The sequence below is a fragment of the Myotis daubentonii genome, chromosome 13 (genome assembly GCF_963259705.1).
Source record: "Myotis daubentonii chromosome 13, mMyoDau2.1, whole genome shotgun sequence".
In the NCBI taxonomy this organism is placed as follows: Eukaryota; Metazoa; Chordata; class Mammalia; order Chiroptera; family Vespertilionidae; genus Myotis; species Myotis daubentonii.
Window position 1 is genome coordinate 28,197,289 of NC_081852.1, and position 26,753 is coordinate 28,224,041.

The 26,753-nt window shown below is 35.6% G+C and overlaps 1 protein-coding gene across 2 annotated transcripts in view; it reads left to right on the forward strand.

The window, feature by feature from the left end:
* RTKN2 (rhotekin 2) overlaps positions 1-18,391 on the forward strand; it is a 72,480-nt gene extending 54,089 nt beyond the window's left edge. For both annotated transcript variants that reach the window (XM_059662609.1, XM_059662610.1), the window contains 3 exons: positions 6,985-7,147; positions 12,492-12,599; positions 13,852-18,391. In XM_059662609.1, coding sequence (XP_059518592.1) covers positions 6,985-7,147; positions 12,492-12,599; positions 13,852-14,366 — 786 coding nt within the window. In that variant the 3' untranslated portion in view covers positions 14,367-18,391. The remainder of the gene's footprint in view (positions 1-6,984; positions 7,148-12,491; positions 12,600-13,851) is intronic.
* The last annotated feature ends 8,362 nt before the right edge of the window (positions 18,392-26,753 follow it).

Sequence of the window (26,753 nt, forward strand, 5' to 3'; positions counted from 1 at the left end):
AGGCAGCAGGGACCCACAGCTGCAGCGGCCCCGCGATCGAGGGCTCCGCGTTAGGCCCAGGCAAGGGACCCCTAGCTCCCGGGACTGCCAGCTTCGACCGTGTCCAGCTCCCATCGCTGGCTCCACCCCTACTTCCTGTTATCACTGGCCAGGGCGACAAAGGCGCCTGATTCTCTGATCATGGCTGGGGGGCAGGGCAAAGGCGGCCCTGGGCCGCCTTTGCCCTGCCCCCCAGCTCTTAGCTCCCCCCTGGGTTTCCGATCACTGTCAGTGGCAGGGGGCTTCTTCCTGCTTTCCCTTTCGCCTCCCTGCATTGTGCCTACATATGCAAATTAACCGCCATCTTGTTGGCAGTTAACTGCCAATCTTAGTTGGCAGTTAATTTGCATATAGCCCTGATTAGCCAATGAAAAGGGTAGCTCGTACGCCAATTACCATTTTTCTCTTTTATTAGATAGGATACCTCCTATTTAAAATAGTTTAGATTTTTTTCTCAATTTATAAAATTATTCAGATTTACAGAAAAGTTGAAAATACCTTTGTGTTCACTTGTATACCACCTAGATTCAACAGTTAACATTTTATCATAGTTGTTTTATCCTTTTTTTTTTTAAGGGGGCTAACTGCTTTACATTTATCTAATTTTTAATCAACTTTATGGTGGTAGAGTTCACATAAAATAAAATTCACCAATTTTAAAAAGTACATTTTGATAATTTTGGCAAATATACAGTTGTATGATCATTGCTATAATCATTGCATTACAGTTTTTTTTTGTTTTTAATCATTTTTGGTGAGAAGTTCTATTCAGCAAATTTCAATTATACAGTAGTGTTATCAGCAATACAATAGTGTTAATAATAGTCACCATGTTTTATATTAGTTAGAGGCCCGGTGCACGAAAATTGTGCACGGGGGGGGGGGGGGCGGCGGGGGGGGTTGCCCCTCAGCCCAGCCTGCACCCTCTCCAATCTGGGACCCCGCAGGGATCGGGCCTAAACCGGCAGTCGGACATCCCTCTCACAATCCGGGACTGTTGGCTCCCAATCGCTCGCCTGCCTGATTGCTCCCTGACCACTCCCCTGCCAGCCTGATCGACGCCTAACTGCTCCCCTGCTGGCCCGATCGCCCCCAACTGCCCTCCCCTGCCAGCCATCTTGTGGCTGTGGGTGCTCCCACCTTTGAGGGCATGGCAGTCAATTAGCATATTCCCTCCTTATTGGCTGTGGGCTCCGCCATCTTTGCAGCCTGCTGCTCAGTCGTTTGGTCGCCCCTCACTCACCCCCCTGTCGGTCTGGTCGCTCCACGCAGCCTGTTCGGTTGTCCGTTTGGCTGTGATGGTTGCTTCGACTTTTATATAGAAAGATCCTTAGACCTTATTCATTACAGCTGAAAGTTTATAAAGCCTCTTATCTATATTTTTTCTGACCCATTTGAAATATATGTACAATACTATTATCACAGCTAGGCAGATTAACAATAATTTTTTTTTAAAATATATTTTATTGATTTTTTACAGAGAGAAAGGGAGAGAGATAGAGAGTTAGAAACATCGATGAGAGAGAAACATCGATCAGCTGCCTCCCGCACATCTCCCACCGGGGACGTGCCCGCAACCCAGGTACATGCCCTTGACCGGAATCGAACCCGGGACCCTTCAGTCTGCAGGCCGACGCTCCATCCACTGAGCCAAACCGGCTTCGGCAACAATAATTTTCTTATATCATCTAATATCCATTTCATGCTCAAATTTTCCCATTGTCCTCAAAGTGTTTGTTTAGCTTTTACTTTCAATCTAGGATTATTTAAATATTGTGTATCCTTTGTTCTTCTGAATTGCAAATTAGGTCCAGAGGCTTGATTAGATTCTTTTAAAATATTTTTGCAAGAATATTTCATAGATATGACAGATAACTTTATAGAGCATCCTTTTCAGAGACACATGATATCAGGTGGTCTGCTTATTGACAATGCTGGGTTAAGGTGGTGACCAGTAGCTCCCCCAGTGTATAGGTAAGCTTTCCTCTTTACAGTTAGCAAGTGCTAGTGTAAAAGGTGATACTTTGTGATTGCCCTTGCCTAAATGAGTCATGACCTTGCAGATTGCATATGTTTTCTCGTACTGTCCTTCCTTGTACATATATTAGCTGGCATTCTTTGTATTCTTTTTGAGGACTTTTTCTCATTGAGTAGGAATGAATTACAGTCCCTCCTGAAAAGACAGGATAAATGTTTAATCTTTAAATTGCCAGTTTTCAGAGTAAATAATTGGTATTGCATATTGGTATTATATTTGCAATATATATTGGAGTGATGTTACCCCTCCAGAAATAGCAAAGGAATGTCTCCAAGATTACAATAAACTTACAGCTTTTTATCTACTCCATGTTTTAAATTACTTGGTTTTCAAATATAAGGTCCATGTTTTAATTGTTTTTGTTAACTTTGGAAATGTTTAAAGGATACATGCTATTAAAACAGGAACTTTGGCAAATGTCAGCATGGCATTTTCTGATATGTAGGACAGGTAAACACCAAATAAAACTTTTAAGAATAATGTTTTTTTCAGTTTTTAGTATATTTCCAATGCTGAGGCTCTAAGATCTTTTTATGCTTAATAATGTTAAATATTAAATACAAATCAGAGTTCCTTTCTTTTGATTGTCTTCTCTCATGATTTAGAAAATAATAATTTTGCCTGATGCTACTTTAAAAATTATGTGAAAACATGCATTTTGCAGTTGCTAAGGTATATTAGTAATAGTTCTGTTATTTTGATCACAGGATTTGCTCTTTAACTATAATTCTTGTCCTTCTAAAATGGCATTTCCTGTAAGGCTAAGTCAGTTCATTAATTTTCATAGGGAGCCATCTGTGGAAATAGTCACATTAAGGAAAGAAAAGCCTAAAAGCTATTCCCCTCTTCTTTTCAATCCAAATTTGAAAGGATGATTTACTTCAAAGTGATTGCTTCAACTTCAAAAAACTTCCTTTGAATGTTGTTGAGTAAGACATTCTCAATAAGGGGTACTTAACTGGAGCCACTGAATCTCCTATACATTGTAGAAAGCATTTATTAACCAGAGTTTTACCCATTGCCAATAGGGTGGGGAGTGGAATGGAAAAGAAGTATGGGCCTTTGAGATCAATAGTCTTTTCTTGATTTGAAATATTATGCATCACTTCGTTTTAACGAATAATAAAATCTCTACTAAACAAGTCAGTAACACTACTTGGGGTGATAGACCTTTGTTAAATTGTCTTGAATTTGCTTTTAACCATTATTTTTATAATAGGTCCTAGCAAGCAAAATTATTATAAAGCACATGGGATTTTCTTTGAATTATTTTAATCCTCTTAATGTCTGAACCCTATCAACTATTCTGACTGACCTTTATAAATATAGAAAAAATGATTTTTCAACCACCTTTTCTTTTAATAGGAGTTTATGTCTGATTTCATTGACATAAACTGAAAATAATTATATCACACTAGTACTAATTATACCTAATGCTTGGTTTAATTTATGGTTATACTTTACATATTTCAAACATCTCTTATCATATGTTGTGAACATATGCTTTATTTGTTATTAGAATATATATAAAGACAAATCTTTATTTTAGCCAGCAACATTGTTATTCTTATTGATATACAGAGTGTCCCATCTTTGGCTACTAGGAGCCTCATCAAGTTGGTCCATTAGATAAAACCCTAGTAATCTTTGATTTCTGGTAGGACAAGATATTCCAGGATCATCCTGTACATTTCCTGACCCAGGCTGGATCGGCCATTTCTCTAAAGAGCTCTGATTCTTTTTAGTCGGAAAGAGTATTTACAGACCATAATCTGGGTACATAGTAGAGATTTTTTTAAAAAGTCATGTAGTCAAAATTCATAAATCTGTCCTGATCTAGTAATTTTCCATCACCATAGATATGGAGCATGCAGCATACTTATAATTCAAACTAATGAACAGCCTAGAAGAAAATTTCCTTTGACTTCAGAGTTAATTATATTTTGTTACAAAATTGGTTTCTCAAATTATAGTTTTATTGACTTCAGTTGGCTGTGGAAGGTTGTAGTTCAATATATGCTGGTTGACAAAAGACGAGCCAGCGAGGATTAAAATTTCACAGTGAATAATTTCAAATCTATCCTCAAATCAATACAAATAAAGTGTGCTAAATCAACTAGAAGGTTTGGGATTATCAAAAGCAAGATGACAAATTCTGACCTTGGACAGAACATAAAGTTTCCTCATCTATAAATTAAGGAATTGAATTAGACACTATCTCTGGGATCTGAGTCTATCGATGTAAAACTTTTTATTATTATCTTAGTTGTTCTTTTTCTCATTCTCTAATTCATTAAATATCTTTCAATCATTTAGCAGAAATAGTGGAGGCAAAAATACCTAACTTCTTTCCTTTCATATCTTCCTTTCAGGAGATACTTCCATTATCTCTACATTGTGTGAGCACATGATAACAGTTCTGAAAGTCACCTTCTGTTTTCTAATCTCTTCTTTGTTTGAGAAGTGAAGTCCTGAATAATATTATACTTTGCCCACACTGAAAAATAGCTTGCATGAACTTTCTGACATCAGAAACTTTTTAAAATCACTTTTTCTTTGCCATGCAGCTTTTTGGTTTAAAATTTTCCCATTGGTTAAATTAATTTGGGTGATAAAATATAGAACTTAATTCAGATAATCTAATTTGTGTTCATTAGCACCTTTTAAAATCCTCTCATGGTTGTTGTTGTTTTTTTAATAGCATTATTTATTGTTACCAGGGTTAATGAAGTGTGTATAGCATTTATATATTATTGTGTTATATTCTCTTAGATGGATATAAATGATTTAATCAGATTTGTTACTTAGCTATTTTCATTTGAAAAGATACCTTGGTATTACTTTAAAATGTGCATATTCATCTATAAGAAATCAACACTTTTATTTAAAAGTTGAATCTGTTTTAATCCTACATACAAAAGGTAGTCAGAAATTTGTTTTAAAATGGATTTAGGTGGAGGAAAGCACAATTTCAGCGACAAGAATATTTTATATTTTATTGTTAGGGGTTTTAAAAAATACGCCAATAAAGTGTTCTCCATTACCCTTTGCTGAGTCAGCATTCAGTTAATCTGATAAAGAATCATATTAAAGATTCTTTCTAGAGCTAAGTCATTCTCTTCTAATGATAATAAGCTTTATACTTAAAGAGATTGAGTACATGCATTTTCAGGCTCCAAGGATGCCATTTGGGGCAGCATTTTTTTTTAATATTTATAAATAACTACTTAAAAAGATTTAAATCTCAACATTTATTACCAATGCATAGGAGTATAAAAATACCTGGTTATGGTAAAATTAAAATGCTGGTCATAATTCCATTACAATTCTCTGAACTCACATTTGTACACTTTTAAAATGATATTTGTGATGCACCAGATTTTTCAAGTTATGTTGCTACTTTATATAGCATACATTTTTCCTCATGTGATTTTTTAATAAGAATTCCTTCAGGAAAGAACTTACGTAGTATGTAGTGTTCACCTGCATGTATATACCCATATTTCAGGGATGGATAGATTTTTTTTCCTAACTCTGCTACTTCCATAATTTCCACATCGACATTATTATATGAGTATGTTGGTTTTGGTGTGACTGTACAGTCTCTCTTCACTCTATACTCATCAAAGTGAAGAATTTCTTCTCATTCTTAACCAGCTTTTGTAACTGCCAGCCAAATATTCTTCTGCACACATTCCGATAGGCTTAACCACATTCCTGTAGAACTGCTTTACCCAATAGAGTAACCACCAGCCATCAGTGGTTGTTAGGCTCTTAAAGTGTGGCTATCCAAATTGAGATGTTCTGTAAGATAGACCAGAGTTTGGAGACTTAGCATGAAAAATGAATCTAAAATATTTCAAAAAATATTTTATCTATTATATGTTAGTATTCTGGGTATGTTGGGTTACATAAAATACACTACTTTAAAATAATGTAATAATTATTACATAATTATTTTCACCAAATTTCTCTTATTAAATGTGATTAGAAGAAAACTTTACATATGTGGCTCACATATATTTCTAATGGATATGCTCAGGCAGCCAAATCCCTATCTTTGCATAATAGATTGTTCTATTCCAGACGTTACCCGCTAAGATTCCTTGGAAACTACATGTAGTTTCAAGCTTGTCATGTGGCATGGTAGTGCCTGTATATGACTTGGGAATAGACTTATCTCTTCTATATGTAAACACAATAAACATCACCACAATGTCATGCATAGTAACACTCAGAAAACCAGTTTAGACTATCAAATGAATGAAATCATTGCCTTTGTTCTAGAGTCTTGCATTTAACATTTGAAAAATAATTTTTAACATTATGAGAATATTACTTTATGGATCTTTGGCTATGAGGTTTGTAAATGAATGCTACAAATGAAATCAATGTTAATGGGGAAAACCTAACTGTTTGGATACAGTAAACACTAAGTTATGGTTTTATTGCTTTGACTGATAACACTATATATTATGCATTAGTATTCGAATAAGAAACATACTTTACTGATTCTCTTGCTGCTGAAAATATATTTAATATAATTCACATTACCATTATGACATACTGTACTTATTGCAGATTTTAAGACGTATATAAAAGATAGCAAACTCCTACTTAAACTGAGAGAGCAAAATAGGATTTGTTTTAATCTCATGTAATCTAACATAAGCGCTATATGTAGCATACTTTGAAACATTACTTAATATTTCTCATATAAAGCATTTTTATAAACCCTCTATATTTGAATTTTAATATTGAAAATTCTCAAATTTACATATTTTAAATGATTGACAATAAGATTATAATTGCATTTGGTGTAAATACAGTAGTTAAGCAATAAAACATTTATTTGATCATGACAAAAGTATTCTCTTGTAAAACACCAGTTTTTTCTTAATTTTTAGGAGACCAGAATACGGGCACTGGAGAATACCAAGAAAAGAGTCTATAATTTCTCTGTCGCCAACCCTGTTGCTGGACAGGCTGTAGCTCATATTTTTGCAGCTGACAATAAAGAAGATCTTCAGAAGTGGATGGAAGCCTTCTGGCAGCATTTCTTTGATCTTAGTAAGTAGATGTTTGGATGTTCTGGTAGTACATTCATATATCCTGAAAGAATACATACAGCAATATGAATATTGAAATTATACATATTATAATCTTATAGTTTGTATCAAGAAATTTATATGTTCTTAAATAATATGGTAGTATATCACCAGTACAATGATGCTTTTTTCTCTTAACCTTTCCCCAGTGCCTGACTGACTAGTATAGTAACAGTGTACCTTTGAATCTAGTATTCCTACCTTTTACTTTTTTTTAAGAAATCTATGATGTTTTAATTATTAAAATATTCAAAACTCAACTTAATGAATGCAAACGATGATTTTAAATAGTTTCTTACAAGAATGAAGTCACACTATGCACTGAAGACATTCTGACATTTTTCTTCATGTTAAGACAATTTCATATTTTAGAAAGTGGGAACTAGATGATTTTCATTGAAGAGAGACTCCTATACAAATACATTTTGTTTTCATTGATGAATACAATTATATAGGTTTCAAGTGACACATCATCTGTATATTGCATTGTGTGCCCACCACCCAAAGTCAAATCTTCTTCCATCACTATCTATTTGGCTCCCTTTACCGTTTACTACCCACCCACTCCTTTTCCCACTGGTAACCAACACACTGATGTCTGTGTCTGAGTTGTTGTCTTTCTTGTTTGTTCTTTTTTTTTTTTAAAAACATTTTAAATATGATTTTCTTCCTTTATTCTTGAGAGGAGGTGAGGAGAGAGAGAAGAGCGAGAGAGGGAAAGACTGATGTGAGAGAGAAACATCGATGGGTTGCCTTCTATACACACCCTGGTTATGTGTGTGCCCTGAACCCACAACCTGGCTATGTGTGTTCCCTGACTGGAATTGAACCCTCTACTATTTCATGTGTGAGACAACGCTCAACCAACTGAGCCTCCCTCTCCCCCCGTCCAGGGTACATTTTTTTGCTTTCAATTTTAATCCCACATGTGAGTGAAATCAATATGGTTCTTAACTTTTTCTGACTTACTTCACTTAGCATGATATTCTCAAGATCCATTCATGTTGATAAGAAGCCATCTGAGGAATAAAAAACTTCTCTAAGATGGTGATGATCCTAAAATATTGAAATGTTTAGTGTTAAGCCCAGATTTCAGGATCCCCAAAAGACCACCAGGGAGCCAGCCGAGTCCGATGCAAAAGCAAAAGAGTCTTTATTCGAGCTAGCTCGAGCTCCCTGTCCACCACACTCGCCGACCAGCGGCAGGAGGCAGAGAGAGAGAGAGCTCTGTGGGGAGAGGGGTTTTATAGGGGGGTTAGAGTAAAGGGAGGAGAGAGGACCGTGGGCCCTGCCGATTGGCCAGGCGCAAGTCTGGGTCTTGTTACACAGGATGTGGTTGTGTCTATGGCGTACACTTCCCTTGATTATCATTGGTTAGTTTAAACAAATCCTAGGTGTGGCTAGCAGAGGCTTGGGCTTCCGGGAAGAAGCTCCTTGCTGAGCACATGGCTAATGGCTGCTGCCCAAAAATGGAAGATCCAGGGCAAGATGGAGGGCGTAGCTCTCGCCCTTTCATTTAGGAGACTCATTTTCCTGTAACCTCCTGTTAACTCCAGATTTCTTATAATATCATCTTGGACATTATCCAAAGAGATTTTTTTTTTAGTCGTAGATACTGTTTTTCAGTTTCAATAATACAGTTCAATGGCATGGATTATAAAACAATGCGATAGTAATGTAATAGAGTACCACTATATAAAATATGTGAGAATCTAATTGTCTCAATTTCAAGAGGAATTTTATCAGCAGGAAAATACTGAAATTGGATATTGAAAATGTAGACTATTGATAATGGCTGTTTCTAATCAAATTAAGCCTACAGTTAGATTCAACCAGTATTTTATATCTTTAGAATGCTTTTCTGTAGAATTACAAAGTAGAGCCATTTGCAAACAATTGTAGTTACTTCCTAGATATCATACTTAGAGACATTTTAGGACTTCTTGCAGGCTCTTTGGGAGAACTCCATAAAAGAGTTAATATCTGCAGTCCTTAGATTAAGTTTTATAAGCCTACTCTGATACATGGCCTGGTCAAGTACTATAGCAATGGCTAGGAAGGAGGCAAAAGGAGAACTAAATTTGATTACCTTCCACATACCATATGGCTTCATTTATTTCTCATAACATCTCAGTGATGTAGAAATTACTTCCCTCTGCTCTAAAGATGAGAAAATTGAGTCTGAAGAGGTTTCTAGTTTGCCACAGGGAATCAGAGGGAGGACTTCTTCATGGCCTTGGATTCTTTAGGACTTGTTTTTCCTTAAGTGCTATCCCTCAGCATTTAGTAGATGTTTAAATATTTGTTCCATGCTTATCAGCATGAATCACATTTCTTTCTTTTAAAACTTCAGCTATCGTAGGTGTATTGCCTAAAGAACAACAACTTCCTTTTGTTTGCTAATCACAGCTAAAATTTTAACTGCTCCCTAAATGCTGTAATTTAGAGAATCTGTCTTACAAAACACTATGTTATTTTTAGAAAATAATTCTGGTATTTTATAATTTTTATATACATAAAAACAGGGAGAAAAGGTAAAAGAAAGTAAAAATTCCAGGATATTATATAGTTTGGATAGCAACTTCTACTAGATGATCTCATGTTTTCATTCTCCAGATAGGGTAAAATAATTTATCATGCTAAAAATTAGAGGGATAAGAATCTCCTGGCGTTTTTGTACTCTCAAAGTAACAAAAAAGTGATGACAGCAAGGTTCTCAGGTCTGGCTATTTCTTTAGTACTTAATATTTGAGGGGTAAAATCTGCCAATCTATCTGATTTTTAAAGTATAAATTATATTACATTTGTACTTTAGAATTCATTGTGTATAGAGAAAGGAAGCAAAGATGGAAATGTTTATACTATCCTAAAGATTGACTTGAACTTTAAAATATTTACCTTCCTAGTGATATGTGTATCCTCTTGTGATTGTAGGAGAAATAATGATGTGTAGAACAAAGTAGAGAATAGATATCCAGGGCAAAATAAAGAGTAATTTAACATTTAGAGCCATTTTCAATAATTTGACTCTATTTAAGAATAGAAAATTAGAAGAGTAAGATATTAGAAATCATAAGAAAACATTAATGGAACTAGTTCTGTTTAGCCTGTAGAACACTCTTGAGTGGAGGTTGGGAGGCAAAGGGGATGGAATAGTTAATTTTAACTTCTTTTCCCATATAATTATTTTAATCATTTTTAAATTATAGTTTATATTTAGTATTATTTTGTATTAGTTTCAGGTATACAGAACAGTAGTCAGACAACCATACACTTTACAAAGTGCTTCCCCAGATATTTCCAGTACCCCCCTGGTACTATACATAGCTATTATGTGTAATAGTTAATTTTTAATATTTGAAAGCTAACAAACATGTAAAAGAGGAATGCTACTTGTCTTGGATGATCAAAAAGGGTAGAGCTAGGAATGGTGGGCCAAAAATATTTTTTTTAATATTTAATAATATGAATATTGAGTTACATAAGCAGCTTAACATAACAGATTACTTTGACTGGGAATATTATAACAATAAATATTGTGGGAAACATCTTCAATATACAGATTTTATGTGCATAAAATATGCATTTAATATTTTATACTGGGTCTTTATTTTTGTGTTAGCATATCGGTAGCATGTGTAACTGCATACTAATTTATTCACTGGTAAAATGTTTCAGTTGTAAAGTCTTGACCAGTGAACATACCACCTTTTTGTACCTCAGACTTCAGTAACACATGGGATAATGTGGCTTTATATTCCAATTTTCAGCATGATTAGTATTCTGCTACCAGTTTAATCATCAAAAGCTCTCATCTATCAATATAGAGAAAATACTGCACTTTATAATTTGTGTAAGATTTGACAGAGAAATGTTTGCTAGTTTAAAGTGTTTCATTATTTTTCCATTAGATATGGCCTTTTTTCCTGCCCTCAAGAAGGAAAGCTGGCTTTTATATATTTATCTAAAAAAGGAAGTGGAGGGGAGGAATAAGTTATCAGATCTCAGATCCTACTAGATTTAAATTCTGCAGGGCAACCTTTGAAGCCTCAAACTCAAGATTTTATTCCCTTTATGAGTTGCTATGTGAGTTATTTTGAAATTTTTATGATATTCTGTATTTAGCGTTATAATAAAACATACTGAAAGGTTTTCATGTTGCTTAACTATTTAAGGTGATGGATTTAAAATTTATGCATATATTACCATATTGCTATGACAGACTTAAAACAACAGAAATGAATATCTAATTTGACTAAACATGAAATGTCTTTAATTTTTAAGCCATGGAAAATAACTCAGATGGGTATTGAATTGGAGATTGAGAATATATTAAGAGGAAAAGAAATACAGATCATAAATCAGTCTAAAAAGGCACATGTGTATTACATTTACTTTTCTACTGATGTAAGATTTTAAGAATGGTGAACCTCAATAACTTAAACTTGTATAATACGAATATATAGACACATAGTTTCTTACACAGTTGTTATTCAACTTGCAGGTGCACAATAAATATATAAAGCTTAAGGGTTTTTATATCCACTCAGAAGAAATAAATCTGAGAATTTTATTTTAAGATGAAAATAGTAAAATACAATAAAAGAAAAATTGTTGTCCACACTTTTAAAGTTTAATTTAATTTGAAATAACTTATTCAAGAGGTGTGTGGGGGTTTTTTTAATTATTCAATAAATTAGATTCTGTTAGAATTTTGAGTGTTCTGTTTTTATAGTAATAGGCTTTTGTATACCTTTTACTTAAATGAAAATTCATTGTTTTTCTAGAGTTGCATGATTTTTTTAAAGCACAATAATCACCTTGAAGAGGTAATTGTTAAATAACCAATTTTTATTTAATTAGAATTCTCAAAATTGAGATCATTTTTGTGAACCACTATTCCTTATTTTTTTCCTACTTCCTCCTAGAACTGTATTTCATTTGATTTTTTATCTTAAAATTGTCTTAATTACTGGACATTTTTATTTAATATTTAAAAGAAAAGAATTTGTACAAACTTTTGCCATACATAGAAATTTTAGTTATTGACCATTTAGTGAAGTAGTGCAGTATTTAATAGCCTAGAGATCTTAAGCTTAACATCTGTGCATAGAATTTTATTTGTAAAATAGGTAACTTTCATGCCTAGACTTGGACTTTAAAATTATACATAATACTGTATTTTTGTGGCTTTCTTAAGATAATGCTTTATTTTCAAAGCAAAAATGTGTTGATATCTATTAAAAATGAAATATACTACTTCACATTTATACTTTAAACTAGCCTGCCTTTTCTGTCTTTCTTAGGCCAATGGAAGCATTGTTGTGAAAAACTTATGAAAATTGAGATTATGTCACCACGGAAACCACCTTTGTTCTTGACAAAAGAGGCGACCTCAGTCTACCATGATATGAGTAAGTGGGGATTGTCTTTTCTAAGCTGCAGGCTAACAAAAACAACATTGTCCATATTCAAGCAGCTTATTCTATTGACATTAAAATGCTAAATTTTTCAGGGCACAATGAAAATGAATGAAAAAGACTATGATTATAGACTAAAGAACTCATGTTTAATAGATGAATTAATACAAAATTAATGAATACACATTTTTTGTAGTTTGAATGCTTAACAAACAAAAATTTTAAGGTTTCAAAGTGGGATGAAGGTGCACTAAAATAAATGTTAACTGAGTAGCTGATAAAAATTCTGAAAATGTAAAATTGCAGATTGTGAAATATAATGTTTACACATTTTTATATTAAATTTGTTTTAAAGTAGTGTTGATAAATGAATATTAATAAATGGAAGCTTTTGTGTCGGGCAAAAAAAATTGGTGAAGTTTAATGCTTTGGAAAATTAAAAAATTTTAGTCTCAATAATATTTCATTTTTTCATACTTTGAAGGATATTATCTTTGTAGGATTGCCTCGGTGAATAAGCACAAATCAAGATTAAATTCTAGTCTTTTTTGTCCCCAATGTCCCTGCACTCACATGTCCCTGCACTCACATGTACCTGAAAATGTTAGATTAAAAATGATACATTTAAGTTTACACATTTATCTCTGTTTTTTTTGTTTTGTCTTGATTTGTTTTTGTTTGTTTTTTCTTCTTCTTTATTAATCAGGGAAAATTTCACCCACTATTCTTATCACCAAAATGGTATCAGGGCTTCACTCTTTCTCTGGGTTTTTGGTCTTGGATTTTTACCCTATTAAAGAGACCTGCTGGTCTACAGGAAAGATTCCATTGTGTTTGTCCCAGTTTACATATCAGGCTTTTATAAAAATGGAAACCACTATTACCTAGAAGTCAGAATAGATTTTAAATCCAGGAAAGTAATTGAAAAAAATCCTGATGTACTTCTATTCCTTTGTAAGCTGAACATTACACATTTACTTAGGAATCCATGTATTTATGTATGCATATACATATACATGTGTGTACATGTATGCAAGTGTGTGTGCAGTGCATGGTGCATGATCTCCCATTTGGTTCTGTTGATATGGCTATTTTTACAAGTTAATGATTCTTTAAAAACCACTTGCTATCCTAATCTGTTTTTGATGGGTGTTAGAGATAGCATATTGGTTTGGAAAATAACTTACTCAGTTATAAGTATCTGTTTTGAATTTTTCCCATGTATTTTTTCTTAAAATTGTTACAGGCATTGATTCACCTATAAAACTTGAAAGTTTAACTGACATAATACAAAAAAAAATTGAAGAGACAAATGGAGAGTTCCTTATTGGTCAGCATGAAGAACCCTCACCACCTCCTTGGGCCGCACTCTTTGATGGTAACCGTCCAGTGGTCATCCAGAAAGAGATATTACCTGATGGAAAAAGGAAAAAGAGACGGGCTCCCCTTCCTCCTCCTGATAAAGCTCCATTCAGCTTAAAAACACAGAGCAACACAGATCTATTGGTTAAGGAAAACGGGGGGAAAACATGTGTATCTCAGACCTCGCCTTTGGATACCAAATCGTCAACCCTAGTGCATCACATACAGAAACCAATGGCTGCTCCTCGAAAACTCCTTCCCGCCTGGAAAAATAGTTTAACTGATGGTGAAAACGCAGACACTAGACCCAGTTTTGAAGCAAAGCCAGTGCCAACTCCAAGGCAGAAATCTATCAAAGACATTTTGGACCCTAGATCCTGGTTGCAGGCACAAGTATAAAAAACCCTTAATGTATAAAACATTAACAAAATGTGTAACTGTGAGGTTTGATTCAGAAGCGCTGTAGATGGAAATTATGTAGGTAATTAAAATGGTTTAAATCAATAATGAATAAGCTATTAGGTATAAAAATGTTTTATAATGAAGAAATGCACTTCTCTTTTATTCTGATTTTGAGAATATAAGTGATTTCCCCAGCAGAATGCAAGAGGCACTCTCTAGACAATATCCTAATTGTTGGAAGGGTTAATTTATTCCTAAATTAATACCAGGCAGTGAACAAGAACTAGGCAGAAGAAAGCATTAAATTTTCTTTGGGGAGAGACTGTCTAGTAATTTAAAATGGTTAAATATGAACCATATTCTCATTATGAGAATTTTAATACTAATGGAATTTTTCAAAAGTTTTATTCAAACCACAAATTATAGAATCCACCCAAGAAAATTTCTTCTTAGCATTCTGGAATTCTCATCTAATGGTTCACTGGCTCTCATCTATTGTTTAACTCACTAGTTAACTCACTGACCTTTTAAATTCCTGGGATAAATTTTGGGATATTAAATTCTTCATCTTTAAAGGGAATTTGTAATGTGCTCCTTGATGAGCTCTGAAATCCTGGAGACATTAACTCTCATAGTGAAGCACATTTATTAGTTTAGAGAAAAGGTAGATGAAATGTTTTTTACTTCCATTTTTCTATGCATGGTGCTAATTTTCATTGTGACATAGGAATTTAGGGACGTGATTAGCTGATTAACATCTTAAAATAAATTTAATACTTTAAAAAGCAGGTGGTCAATTAAAAAATATCAGAAAAGTGGGCCATGATAATAACTTTCAGAATTAATCCCCCTTTAAAAATTTTTAATTAGATTTCCTTCTTCTAGTAAGGTTTGATATCTGCTATTGATATTATTCATTAAAAGTCGTATTCTTACAATAAACACATCAGAATCATTTCCATAGGAGGTAATCTCCATAGCAACCAATCATAGTGACCCAAACAGAATTATGAAATCTGTTTCATAAGTGAAGAATAAATAGCAAGAGATTAAGTACCTTACAGGAACAAAAAAAAAATCCGTTTTTATATTAATACTTCTTGTAAACAAGAGCTGAACAGAATCTAATCAGAATTTCCAAATAAAACAGTTTCCATAAGGTGTCAGCAACAGCACTAAAAATCTCAAATCACAGTGAACCCTAAATGTCATTGTAAGAAATAAGAATTAAATTATTGCCCTAAGTATAATCCCTAGAGATAATTTTAAAGCCCATAAGAACTCTATTTGGATCAGCACTACATTATTACAAAGTAAAATGAGCACTTGACAAAAATAACATTAATTTAAATGGAGCCTTTCATTATTTTTAGATAGCAAAGTCTTTTTCATTTATATGGAATGATGTAACTGCCAGGTTACTTTTGTGTTTGCTCAGGATTCTAGTAAGAATTGGGACTCGAGGGAGCAATGATACAAAAGGTCTCTTGTGACTGGCGACATCAGCATAAACCTAGTATCTGATGAGAAGGAAGCCCTATATGCTTGTCTGGAATTTAGAGACAAGCACATGTATAAACACCTAAGAAGATAGGATTAATTTATTTTTCCTAATTAGAAGGCTCTTGTAAATTTCTGTTGTGATTGCCAGTTTAGTAAATGGCATATTAAAAATCTAAAGGATTTTATTATTTTAAATTTTATTTTTTAAACCTCACTGCTGTTTTTAACAGCATTTGTGACTCATTGCCACTAAATTATTGAGCTAGAAGGTGCTGTAAGGCAAAATTGTTCCTGAAACTGGTATCTAAAAAGCCTTCTTTATAACAAACCAGAGTTAAAACTTCCAAGTTATATTCTTGTCATTTCTCTTCATGCATATTATATCAAGAAGGCTTTAAGTTGTACAGGAAACAGAATTTATTCATAAAGAAATTACCTAGCAGTGGTTCCCTCAGTGGGGCGCTTTGAAACAAGGCTGAAGTCCTTCTTCCTAGAACCATTTAGGTGAAACCTGACCAAGTCCTACCTCCCCCGCCAAAATCATTCAGGCTGTTTGTAGGGGCCCATGTTACAAAGCTGTTGAAATTGGGCTGAAGTCTTCAGCTGCACTTCCTTTGACATTGTTCTCATTAAATGTTAGTTCAGTTCTCCCCAAAGGTGTAATACAAAGTTGGATCTCTTCTCTCCCTCCTTTTCTCCTCCCTCCCTTCCTCTCACAGCAAAAAACAAAAACAAAAACAGCTCTAAAAATACTGAGTTAAACACTTTGCTAAGGAGTTCATCAAAAGAAGTATTTGTGCCCTCACTGATTTGGCTCAGTGGATAGAGCATCGCCTTGCTGACTGAAGGGTCCTGGGTTCGATTCTGGTCAAGGGCACATACCTTCCTTCAGGCTCCTCCCAGGCCTGGGCCCCTGGTCAGGGTGCAACCAATCGATGTGTTTCTCTCACATTGATATTTCTCTCTGTCTTTCTCTCTTCTACTCTCTAAAAATCAATGGAAAAAATATCCTCGGGTAAGGATTTAAAAAAAAGAAGTACTTGTTTCTTCATTTCCTAAACTGGAAGTTTATGACAGAAAAATATGCAATATAATAAAATACATTTCAGCTTTTTATGAGATGGTTTTTCACTTTCCTTATTTGTCTTTTTAATTTGTTTCTTGGTATATGAAGGCTATAAACTTGAAACAAAGGGTTAGCTGTCACATCTTGATAAAATAATTGGAGAAACAAAATAGACACTTTATGATATGATAATTCTGATGATTTGAAAATAATATCTTAGAAAATTACATTCACATCTCAAGCTCTGGGATATAAATTACAACAGCATTAAGATAGTATTTTTAATTGCTGCAAAGTGGGAACTTTTATGCAAATGACAACAAAGACGTTTTATTACAAACACACACCTCCTTAGGTACAGTTTTTCAAAATGTCAGGCATGCCAACCTTTAGTGGGTTTAATTACATCTTCCTCAACTGTCTGCAGTGCCCCCTGACTTCTTTTAAATAGATGTGCATATACGTCGAAAACTAAATCCATTTATTATAAATGCTTTATCTTTACCCTTTAGGATCCTACAAAATGTATTTTACCTGGTACTATATATTTTTTTTATTTTAGAGAGAGTGGAAGGAAGGGGGAGAGACAGAGAAACATTGTGAGAGAGAGCCATTGATTGGTTGCCTCCCGCAGGCACCCTGACCAACCTGCAACCTAGATAATGTGACCTTGACCAGAATCGAACCTGGACCCTTGAGTCCAAGGGCCAACACTCTGTCCACTGAGCCAAACTGGCTAGGGCTTACCTGGCACTACTTATTAAGAATGGAAGGCCCCTTATTTAGAGACATTTCATATGTGAGATATTTCTTTAGGCTTATGTTCAGCACCTTAGCTGCCTACCAAGAAGTTAATTAATTCAACACAAAATGAAATTGTAGGGCAGTTTGGATCAATTTATGTCAAATGCCATTTGACTATAACCACCTGTGTTGCCATGAGTGAGGAACAACCTTACCATATAAAGTGCTATACCATGAACAAAAAGAGAAGGGTGTTGTCAGGAAAAATGTCTGTTTCTAAGGGTCAGAATTTATCAAAACTCACTGTTTTTTAAAGAGTGAATTATTGAGCAGTCATTAAACTGATCACCATTTATATCCTAGTAGTTTTCTTCAGTGTTCTATCTATCTTAAACTATAATGCAGATGGAGTTGACTTGCTGTACTTACATTTCAAAGACAGTTCAGTTTTTAAATGTTTACATGTTTATGTATAACTGCTTCATTGTTAATAATAGTCGTATGAAAATGGTTTATACTGAATTGTACATAGTCTTAGTTATTAGAAAAGATGTTTGAGTTTTTAAAGGACAAGATTTTCTTTTTAATGGTAAGGTGTGTAATTTTTTGTGACATACTTGTATAATTGACATTGTATCTCTTATTTTTTAATTAAATGTGGGTCAAGCTTCTGGATTAAAAAATATTATATCACGGAATATATATATGTGTGTATGTGTGTGTGTGTGTGTGTATATATATATATATATATATATATATATATATATATATATATATATATAATATTTAAAATACCAAACACTGGTAAGGAAGCAATGAAGATATTTTCTAGCTTCTTTTCATAGGTACCCGCCCTGGGCTAGTCTGATAGAAGTAAATAGTTTTGTCAAGTCAGTTTAATTAAAGACATATCCAGTAGCTGGTGCTAATTATTATGAGATTAATATTTGATAGCTTTGGTTGATATAACTAACATTTAATAAAATGTTTGTATGTAATCCCTCTTACAGTGTACTCTTTTAAAAATCCATTGATGTAACCTTAGTTGTAGTGATGGAGAATTTCCCCAGGGCATAAGTCACTTTGATAAAAAATTAGGGACATGGGATTCTCAGGTACCCTTAGCCACAAGGAGACTCCTTATTTTAATGCACTTCTTTGAGCGCTTAATTTACTCCCCTGGAGCACCTCAGGGGAGGGGGAGAGAAGTGAACAATCCGGGCTCAATTATATTACTTCAACATTTTATCTCTAAACCTGTAGTGGAACCAGAAATATTTAAAACTTAATTTTTAGAAAAAACTTCTCTTTCTCTAAGAAGAGAGGCCTGCTAATCAGTGTGCTCAGATAAGCAAAGTACCTTAAGATTTAATTAACGAGTTGAACTATTACAGAAATATTAACAAACATTTCTATTTGTCTGAATATAGGAAAAATACCAATCTGGCATGCTTGATAATTAAAAAATGAGGCAAAATCATTCCAAATCTTGCTGGAAATTGTTTAAAATTGCATCCATTTGCTTTGAGAGATATGATAATCTCTTTTTATATTTTAACTAGAGGCCCGGTGCACAAAATTAGTGCAGTGGGGGGGGGGTGGTCCCTCAGCCTGGCCTACACCCTCTCATAATCCAGGACCCCTCGGGGGATGTCCAACTACTGGTTTAGGCCCGATCACACAGGGCCTAGACCGGCAGGCGAACATCCCCCTCACAATCTGGGACCGCTGGCTCCTAACTGCTCGCCTGCCTGCCTGCCTCATCACCCCTAACTGCTTCTGCTTGCCGGCCTGGTTGCCCCCTAACTGCTCCCCTGTTGGCCTGTTTGCCCCCTAACCTCCTCTGCCTCAGCCCCTGCCACCGTGGCTTTGTCCAGAAGGATGTCTGGAAGATGCCCAGTCTAATTAGCATATTACCCTTTTATTAGTATAGATTGGATTTATTGGGGTGACATTGGTTAGCAAAAGTATGTAGGTTTCAAGTGTACAACTCTATAATACATCATCTGTATATTGTATTGCCACCCCAAGTCAAATCTTCTGTCACCATTTATTCCCCTTTTATCCTCTTCTCTGTCTCCCACCCTTTCTCTCTGGTAATCACCATACTGTTTTCTGTATCTGAGTTTGTTTTTTCTAAATTCCTTCATCTTTTTCACCTAACCCCCCAAACCCCTCCCCTCTAACAGCTGTCAATCTGTTTTCTGTCTCTGTGAGTTTGTTATTTTTTTATTTTATTTTATTTATTAGACTCCACATATAAGTGAAATCATTTGGTCCTTGTCTTTTTCTAACTGGTTTATTTCATTTAGCATAATACTCTCCAGGTCCATCCATGCTATTGCAAAGGATAAGACTCCCTTCTTTTTTACAGCCAAATAGTATTCCATGGTGTAAATGCTTATGCATGCACATGCAAATATATATTTACTAGAGACCCAATGCACGGAATTCATGCTATAATAGGCCTTCCTTCCCCCTGCTGCCTGCACTGGCTTCCCTCTGGCACCCAGAACCCAGGCTTCCCTCACAGCCCTGGCTTTGTCCAGAAGGCCGTCTGGTCTAATTAGCATATTACACTTTTATTGTTATAGATTTAAAAGAACTCATTAGTCCCTGCCCCATTTCATTTTTTTGCTTGATGTGAGCATATTGGACTTAGAATGCATACGAATTTAAGAGATAACTAAAAATGTGTCCAAATACTTAGTATCCCTGTGTTAGGCACTACTGGAGTTTATAAAATTGAAAATGATACTTTTTCTTGAGAAATTCACATTCTAATTGGTGAGATCAACCATATTCCAAAATATTGAGGTAAATTACTGCTTGACCTTGCCTCCCATATACCTGACAAATATATCTGTAAAACAATATCTACCATCAGTGAACATAAGCTTATGAGTTGAGGGAAATGGATTCTAGTCCTGGTTATCATTAACTAGCCAAGTTGCCTTGGGTAAGATACTCACCTGTACAACTTCCTGATCAGTAAAACCACTAGAATGGCTGGTGTTTATCTCCAGGGTCCTGAGTTAATGCCCTTAGAGGTGGCAACCATTGGCGGTGATGTCAACTGAGTGATCCTCTGGCTCTCTCCTAATTCAGCTAGGACAGCTCCAAATTTATCTGTTTTATGTTTTAACCCCATCAGATAGTATTATAAAAATTACCATTTCACCTAGCTAAGGGTCTTCTAAATTCTTATCCCACAGAAACTAATAGTAAGAAAATGTTTATTGTTTTAACCAGTAAGTTTAGGGCAATTTGTTTCCATTGCAATAGATACCTTTTAAAAGCATGGAAATATAGGGTATGCCAAGGGCTTGAAATAGTATAGCTGCATTTGGTTGAGAAACTAGATTGAATAGGCAGGTGGTGTCAGATCCTGGGAGGCCTTGAATGTCAGGCTAAAATGTCTGCCTTTTATTTGCTAGCTGAGAAATCTTACGGGCTTAGTACATCCAGATCACATTTGACTTAGTCTCAGTGCAATAAGGACAGAGTAGTTATAATTAGTACTGGGGAGCATGTTCATCATTAAATTGTCTCTAGAACAAGGAAAAAAGTAGCCTATAAATGCCACAGCTACACAGGAAGTTCATGGAGGGCAGGGGCCAATTGTTTAGTCATGTTTTGTCAACATAAAGGTGCTGAGAGGATCAAGCTTCCCTGGCTTTATTTTATTTTTTTTAATTTAAGTAGAGAAAAAACTTCTCACATGTATCCAGGCCACTAATGTGACACCACTGACTTGATTTTTCTTACCTGCCAGCCTTTTTGCAAGGAGAGGTGGCACATTAAATTGCTTCCACCAGGGACATCTTGGCATGACTGAGTTTATCAAATTCTCTTTCTAGTCAGCAAGAGGGAAGGAAAGGCCTAAAGGGTGTGAAGAATGAGTGACACAGAAGGGTGAACAGATTGCAGGGAGGAAACATTCAGGGGCCCAGAGCAAACCTCATTTACATGCATCCACTCCGAAGGCTTTGAATGGAGTTAGTTCATGATTCCTGCTCCACCCTGGGAAATTCAACTGTACTTTTTTATTTTTCAGATTTTTTTTTTTTTTGGTCTTGTAATTTGTGAATCCCAAAGTGTTTCTTAAACAGTCAATTATGAGAGCAAAACTGCCATAATCCCCAAATCAGTCACTCAAAGTTTCTCTGGGAAATTAGAATAGCATGCCTGGTATACTTCAACACTTTTCCTATATCACGCAGCAAAGCATTCCAAGAAATTAAATTCAAGAAAAATTTGTAGATATGATTCCACTGTAGATTGATTTCAATCCAAATCAATTACTAAAATAAAATGCTTGGAGTAGAGAACCGGGTGTTGAACTAAATGTACCAGAAGTCTTATCAACACCAGTGAAAATAATCTGTTGTTTAATTTTCTGCCGTGAACTTCCTGAGAAGCAGTCGATAACTTGTACTGTTTGGAGGGGAAAACATGCATTTAGCCAACACATTACTTAGTCCTCATCGTAGGTAGGACTCTGCTAGCTTCCTGGGCACGTGAAGATAGGATGAAGGCTCACCTCTGTTCTCAGGAAGATTAGAGATTTGTTGTATTGATTCATGGGGTTTATTTCCAGTGTCAGTTTCTGATCAGTAACCTGCATTGAAATGATAATTGTACAATACTAAGCTTTCATTTTGTTTCAGAAGCAGAACCCCATTTCCAAACAAAATCTTACGTAGGCCTTCAGATCAAAGTGGAAGTACTCTGGAGTGAGGAGCACCTGGCCTCCCCTTCCTGCTTCCTCAGTCATCCACTCCCTAGTGGTCCCACAACCTTCTCTCTCAGGACCTTAGGGGTTTCCCAGAACAGTTAGCAAGGCACTGCTCTAATACATTGTTTCAGTCCTAGTGAAACAATTCAGTTTGGAATGTGTTTTTTTTTTAAATAATCTTTATATCCTTTTATTCAATTGATTTTTTTTAGAGCGAGAGTAAGGGAGAGGGAGAGAGAGAAACATTGATGTGGGAGAAAAAATTGATTGGTTGCCTTCCATATGCACCCCGACCAGGGATTGAACCCACCACCTGGGTATGTGTCCTGACTGGGAATTGAACCCTCAACCTTTCAGTGTATGGGATGATGCTCCAACCAACTTAGCCACACTAGCCAGGGCTAGCTAACTCTTTTTACTTTTTGCAATTAATTGGTATTCTACAACCTTACCTTTTGACTGCTCAGTACTGGATTACTTGGTTGACAAAACTAAGCAAAGCTCAGTCCAACAACAAACATATACACACATATACACACACATGCACTAGAAAGAGAGACCGTATTTTTCAATGAGAAAAAAGAAAACACATTAATTCCAGTACATGTAGGATTTAATTTTACGGATTGGTATTATTTTTTAATTATATAAGGCACCCAAATCTTCAGTCTGGAGTCTCCCAAAGGCTTAACTCCCCACTAATTAGCCCTTGACTGATCCCTGGGACCATGACTCAAGCAAAGAACATGTCTCCTTACACCACACATCTCACAGGCTAATCGCCACACCTCCAATTGTGCCAACACCCATTCCAGTTAAACAGAAAGCATGAAAAGACATTCATTGTGCTCTGTCTGCCCCATCGTTGCAAATTCTCCATGTTTTCCCCCTTCAAATCGAGAGGCGTCTCCCTCATCATCCTGTTTCAAGTAAATTGCTCACTTACTGGTCCTTCTTTAGCAAAACTTGACAGAGATATAGAGAGAGGAGCTTTTTTGGAACTTCACAATATCTGAATGCATTAAGTAGACACTTTAGCTGAATTATAAAACATCTTCCTAATGTAAAAGTAGAAAATAAGTGCTGATATGTTAAGAATAGATGAAAGCGATCCCCTAAGGCAGGGGAGTGCTTGGAGTAGAGAAAGGCAAACCCGTGATGGCCCAGCCCCCTCCCGTAGTCACATCTTTCAGTCTTCGTCCACCCCTGCAATCACACCTCTGTGGGTTCCATCCCCAGGGGTGTCACCCTCACTAATTCTGCTGAGTCCCAGACCCTGTAAAATGGTAATAATAGGACCTTCTTAAGAGGGTCATTGCAAGGATTTAGTGAGAGACTAGACATAAAGCTATCAGTAAAGTTCTAAGAAAACAGTGTGTCCATAAGTGTTAGCTACTAAGGAAGGCCAAATTGTCACCAACCCCTGAGATTGTTTTAAGCACAAGAAACATCTTTAGGAGACAACCCAAGTTAGGTGTCTGCAAGTTGAACTGGTGGTCACGTGTAACTGTACCATGAATTCGGATGGTAGATTTACTTGGATACTTGCGAAAGGGACCAAATTAAGAACTCCTCCTTTGATGTCTCACCACAAACACAGACAATGTCTTTGTCAGAGGCATTTTTTCACTCACCTCCGGAGAAGCTGATGCAATTATATACTCATTACCTTGGGCTTCAGTGCCTATGTGCCAGTCAACTCAGAGGCTGCCAATCAAAGAGGTCTTATTTATGATAAATTATAGATGAGAGGAGTGGAAACTTATCATAAGATGAAACAAGAGTTGTCTGAAGCTGGCTCTGAAATCAGAAATGTGGGTGGCAAATTAATTAGAGCAGGAAGGCAAAAGCAATGGGAAAGATTTTAGCACGATTTCCAGGGAGTTGGGAATGGTGATGGTGGAGGTGTAGGGGGTGGAGGCCGGACTGATTATTGACCAATTAGTAGTTTACCTATTAAATTTGACAGACATATGACCAGTGAAGTTTTCTAATGAGTTTTAGTCAAGACAAATATCTGATAAAAGCTATATTTTTATTCTCTCTTCAGTAGTGAACAAGGTCTGTTTGTTTTCTCTACTCATCTCCGGCTTGAGATCATTGTTAAGTAATTTTAAAATATAAATAGAAAGAATATTAGCATCGTGGGTGTATTTGGTTGCCAAGAAATCTTTCTTTAAAGAAAATCTAACTTCACAATTGCTGTATTTACTTTATGGTCCTTCGGCGAGGAAGGAACCTCAAAGGCATTCTATTCCCACCTCCTTCCAGAGGCCAAAGCCACTTCCCCAATTCATGAGAGCCATGAATGTCCAGCTTCTGTTGGATATAATTTTTGCTTGGGTGTTTTTTTTCTATTTTTAGGTTGTTTGTTTTTAGAACATTCCGTCTGATTTCTTATAACTTCAAGTTCTCAGAAAGGTCTTCTTAATACTGAGGCAGCTCATCTTTCCTGAAACTTGCAACTTTTTCCACTGCCTGCCTGCCCTTTGTGATTCTGATTGGTGGTGACTTTGTAGTTTTCTCCCCAACCTTTGGGGAACTAAAGGTGAATTTTTTCAAAATAATAGCAATCAACTACATGATCTCCCAGTATGGATACTGTCAGTGACCTCCAAATTCCTCTTCTGAAGAACAGTTGTGCAAAATTTAAAATACAATGTGGCATTTGTCTGGCAGAATATAAGCTTCATGAGGGAAAAGACATGTGTTTTCTCTTCATATTCTTAGCACCTAATACTGTACCCAACACATAATAATGGCCTTAGAAGAGTACTTAGGAGGCATTGAATAAATGTTTCGGAGTGCTGTCATGTATTATTTCCACTCAGATTTACCAAGAACTGTCTTTCAAAGATGTCTGCTATTTAGACAGTCACTTCATTGTTCATTAGTACATGACTTTGGTAAGCATATCTCCTGTGAAGAGAAATATTATAACAAACTATTATGGCATTTAACACTGTTATTTCAGTTACTCAACTAATCCACCCACTGATAGAGTGAACTTTGAATTAAATGCTTTGAAGAATAAAGTCAAGTAAATCTTGATAAAAATCAAAGGCAAGGGAAAGCTTGTTTGACAGAAGGCATGAAAAAAATGCTCAAATGAATATTGTTGGGGGAGAAACTCTCATTCTACAGCAGACCAGTGAAGAGTAATAGTTCAAGAGTATCAAAATTCCTCTGTGATCAAAAGGCAGAGACAGCTTTTTACTATCTTTTGATATATCCGGCCTACATGAGCATCTGTCTTTGTGGTAGCTCAAAGTATTTGAACACCTTATCTCATCCAACCTCAAGTTTCCTGTGAGGTAGGTAGGTGTCGAGAGCTCTTGGTACTGTTTTCAAGATGAGGCAAGTGAATTAGAGAGGCTGTTTACACACTCCAAATTTCACAGAAGCCTTAGGAGGAAGTGAGGGTAAGAATGAACGTTAATTCCCAGTTGTAGAAATCAGTGTCAGAGCTTAAAAGAATATTATCAATACCCTGGTCCAAGGTGGGTTTTCCTCATAAGACTTATTTGTGGTGATTTGATTCATTTCCCCAACCACACAAATTTTTTGTAATATTTTTAGTAATGAAAGTAATACAGGCCTATTACCATGTCCCTGTCTATCCTAGCTCTGTCCACTGAGAAGGCCTGGATATAATGACATGCCAGTAGCAACAAGTGTATCTAGTGCTCAGACCTTGAATCTCAATACTGCTCTCCACTAAAAGGAACCAAAACTCCTTGTAGAGATGGCTGATCAATTTCTGGGATAGAGACAGCACAAGATAAGTCTGGAACATCTTGTTACACCGGAAAAGTAAAGAAGTACTTTCAAATAGCCAACGCTGGAACAACTTGAGCAACAAAATGAAATAGTGTTGGATCATAACACAAAGTATAAAACACCTATTCATGAAGCCATAAAAATGATTGAATAAATAAATAACAGGGAAGAAGAATTCCCATATATCTTTTTATATATGATACTAGAGGCCCGATGCACGAAATTCGTGCAAAGGGCTTGGCCTCCCGCCGCCACGGCTTCGTCAGGAAGGTTGTCTGGTCTAATTAGCATATTATGCTTTTATTATTATAGATATATATCACATATAAAAAGATATATCGAATATATATATATAATGTCAACTCCCCTTTCCTTAAACTAGGGCTACACATAGCGAATGCCTTCCAAAGGGTACAGTATGAAAAGGAGGGAAAAAAGAATAACTTGACCATGGTGAGACCTGACAAGCCCGACCTCAGCCGGTTAGCTATTAGTTGGTCCCTGTGTGCCTTGACACACCTCAACCACGGAGTTTTTTTTGAGCAGTTTCTTA